The sequence below is a fragment of the Colletotrichum destructivum genome, chromosome 7 (assembly GCF_034447905.1).
Source record: "Colletotrichum destructivum chromosome 7, complete sequence".
Lineage (NCBI taxonomy): Eukaryota > Fungi > Ascomycota > Sordariomycetes > Glomerellales > Glomerellaceae > Colletotrichum > Colletotrichum destructivum.
Window position 1 is genome coordinate 1,790,875 of NC_085902.1, and position 3,431 is coordinate 1,794,305.

Genomic DNA, 3,431 nt, shown 5'->3' on the forward strand with positions numbered 1-3,431 from the left:
AACGCGTTATGATTGGGAGGGGGGTTAGGGGGCGTAAGACCTCAAAGGATCAACGAATGGGCGGCGGAAGGGTGGTGAATGAGGGCGGGATTGGTCGGGACGGTGAGCGCCTCCAATGCCACCGTCACACGTCCAGGGGATGGAAAATACGACGGGTCGATAAATGTGTGAAAAAGTAGAATATTTTGATTTTTTTTTTCTACTAAAAAAGAATTTGTATTTTGTTTACGATATTCCACAGGATACACACATATTCGGTCAATACGGTGGCAACCCCTTCAAAAAGAATTGGTTGATTTTACGCTCGATATTCACGACTATTCTTTACGCCCCCCTCCCTCCCACCCCCTGAGATGCTCCCCTGGGACGCCACCATCGTCTTCCGCGGGTTTCCCCGTCCATCCACTCAAACAAAAACTAATGCAGAACGTAAAGACCGTTTGCCTACCTCCTAAAGAGAAAGTCTCGTCTCGGTGCAAGTCCAACTACCCCACGCCCAGCCCAAGGAGGGAGGCGTTCGGTCAGGGGAATTGGGGGGGGGGGGGGGGGGGGTTGAGCAGCTCGACAAGAGACGAAGAGAGGAAAGCTGGCCTCCCTTTGCCCCCGCCTCCCCCTCATCCGCCAGGTGAGGAGAAACAAAAGCCGTTGGCGCAAGAAAACCCCACGAATCAGAATGCCGTCTAGGCCCGGCGCACGTAGCGAGTTCCGGGGAGGGAAGTTAGGCTGACCGGCTCGCCGGGGCAGCCGGTAGGACGCAGCCGGAGAACCCAACCAGCTGGATCAAACCCCAAGCGGAATGCCACACATGCATGTGGGCGATGGATGGACGCATCGTTCCAAAACGGCTCGAAGCGAGCCCCCTCCCCCCCCCCCCCCCCCCCCCCCGGGAGAACGGGTCCGCGCCTCTCATTTTGGGCATATCCTTCATTCTTCTGAAAGGCACAGCGAGGAGAGGGGTCGGAGATGAACCCCCCCTGTGCTATGCGAAAAGAATGGCGAGTGCAGGATGCACGATGCAGGCCGGTATAGAGGAAGCTTGCGTGACAGCTCGGTCGGATGTAAGATTCGTTGCGGGGGTGGGGGTAACATCCCGAGAGGAAGACGACGGCCCGGGTCTAGACCGTCTGTTGATGAGATCCCCCTTGTCCCCCATCTCTCTCTGTCTATGGAGCAAAATTGGCAAAAACATGTGGTGGTGACCGGTGTGCAAGGGGCGGATATCACGAACGCCTCCAACCTCTCTCTCACTCCAAGGGCGGGACGGACGGGCCTCGACACCCGCGTTTGGAACGAACCCAAGCAAGCCTCAAAACCGACGAAGACGAACTCCAAGCCGGGGAAAGGGGGGGGGGGGGAAGACCTCCCTGCCGCGGAATGTCTCGCCCTGAGGCGACGAGCTCGAACCAACAACGCCTTCTTCGGTGCCCGCCATCACGGCGCCGTCTGGTCCGGCAGCGGCCCCGCAGGCAATAGAGCTCCGATAGCTCGCCTCTTAGTCTCTCTCTCTCTCTCTCTCTCTCTCTCTCTCTTCCCCTCCCCTCCTTCTCCGCAGCTTTCCCTCAGCCTCTCAACCCCATTTTGATCCAATGGGGTTCCCCCAAGCCAGAGCGAGCTCTAGTGATTGTTCTATAGTGACGGTTCACTGGTTTAGAGGAAATCGATGGAGGGGGGACCATCGAGACCAGGTGAATGCCGGCGTCACACGCTTCATCAGCCCTATCGTCCGGAAGAGTCGTTCCACCCTGTTAGGCGCTCGCCACAAACGCCTCATAAAACTCGTGCAAATCCATTCTCTCTCCAAGGGCCTCCTGCTCCCTCCCACGCCAATGTGACGCTCCGCCGTCCACCGGCACAACCTAGATCTCGGTGTGTGGCAGCGTGCGCAATAGGTCATCTTCGGCCTGCCGTTCGGGGGTGTGTGTGGGGATTCAAATGGGCCCCGTCCGCCAGCCCGCCGGCAACACTTCCCGGGAGCGCGCCGAGGCAACCCAAACCCCTCACCCCTTTGCCTTTCTCCTCCTGGAAGCCTCAGTTGCGAAGGGGAGGGGGGGGCGCTTCACCCGGCGTCTGGGCCGGGCTGGTCGGGCGGGCAGCCTGGCCGCCATGCCGTGTGGCTCAGCGGCGCTACCCCGGATGCCCCTTCCCCGGACTCGGCCCTGTCTACTTTTGCTCGGAGGCTTTGAGGCGGTACCTGACACCGCCCTTGTGGTTGTCTTTTTTTTTGGAACCATTCACGGGCTGATTTCAAGATGCCTCGACATCGTTGGGCGGAGCCAATACTTTGGTGGCCGTTAGTCGTTCACCATTTCGTGTAGGAAACTCTCTCTCTCTCTCTCTCTCTCTCTCTCTCTCTCTCTCCATTGCCAACGGGGCTGGCGGGCGCCCACTATGCCCACACACTCTACGAACATTTCACATGAGCCATATCGCCGTCTCAGGTTGCGTCGTGCCATGCGTCGTCGGGTGGGCGGGCAGCCCTGTGCTTTTGTGAGTTTTCTGCATTGTGTTTGCCGTGTTGGTGATGTGGCCCTGGAAACGACTTTGCACGCACACCCTCATGAGTCGCGCACCTGGCCATGTCGAGTCTACCCCGGACTTCGTCCTTTCTTATTTAATTTATTTACCCCAGAGTCCAACCTGCACGCCCTCCATCTTTCGCTCAATCGACCCGAGGCGGATTGGTTCATGAGGCAAATCATATGTTTGTGTGTGTGTGTGTGTGCCCTTACACGCAGCGTCCAACTATGAACGATTCCAAGTTCCCTTCCGGTCACCACCGTCATGAGTCGCCGGTGCCGTCGTCGTCCTTTGGTCGTCGATATCAAACCGCACACCATCGAGAATCCGAAATACCACCAATGGTGTTGACAGAACATACAACAGTGGGATGTCATCCGTGTCAGGAATTGGCATGTGAAGCACCCTGCCTGACTCCCTCCCTTTTGAAGACAAAACCGACGTCGCGAGTTTACACGGTAGCACCATCAACCCATCCAGAGCAGCTCTCCTCGTGAGCATGTGAAGTGCCCCAAGCTTCCCGGCGCCATGAATCAGCAATCCTGCGTCCCTCGTCGCAGCGTCCGTCGATCAGAGACAGCCAGAGAGAGAGAGAGAGAGAGAGAGAGAGAGAGAGGGACAACGTCGAGTCCCGTACCCATGAACTTTTTTTCTGACTTGATGCTTTTCGCTATCTCAACTGATGATTTGCCATAGTCTGACCTGTCCCGTTAGGGCAAGAGAGGAGGAGGGGAAAACCCACGTCCTCAATCACCAATCAAGGCCTACGGCGACATGTTGGGATTCCGGTGAGATTTGACTCGTCCGCCCACGCCCGCCAAACTCTGTAATTCTCTCTCTCTCTCTCTCTCTCTCTGTCTCTCTCCAACTTCCTCTCCCTCTCCATTCAAGTTCCGCGCGTTGAGTATCCCATG

At 57.4% G+C, this 3,431-nt stretch overlaps 1 protein-coding gene across 1 annotated transcript; it reads left to right on the top strand.

Moving 5' to 3' along the window:
• Positions 1–2,699: 2,699 nt before the first annotated feature.
• On the top strand, positions 2,700–3,213 carry CDEST_11106 (uncharacterized protein; the record flags this gene model as incomplete). Its single annotated transcript, XM_062927262.1, has 2 exons — positions 2,700–2,975; positions 3,025–3,213. 2 exons carry the CDS (start codon positions 2,700–2,702, stop codon positions 3,211–3,213), a joined length of 465 nt encoding a protein of 154 aa, XP_062783313.1.
• Positions 3,214–3,431: the final 218 nt, after the last annotated feature.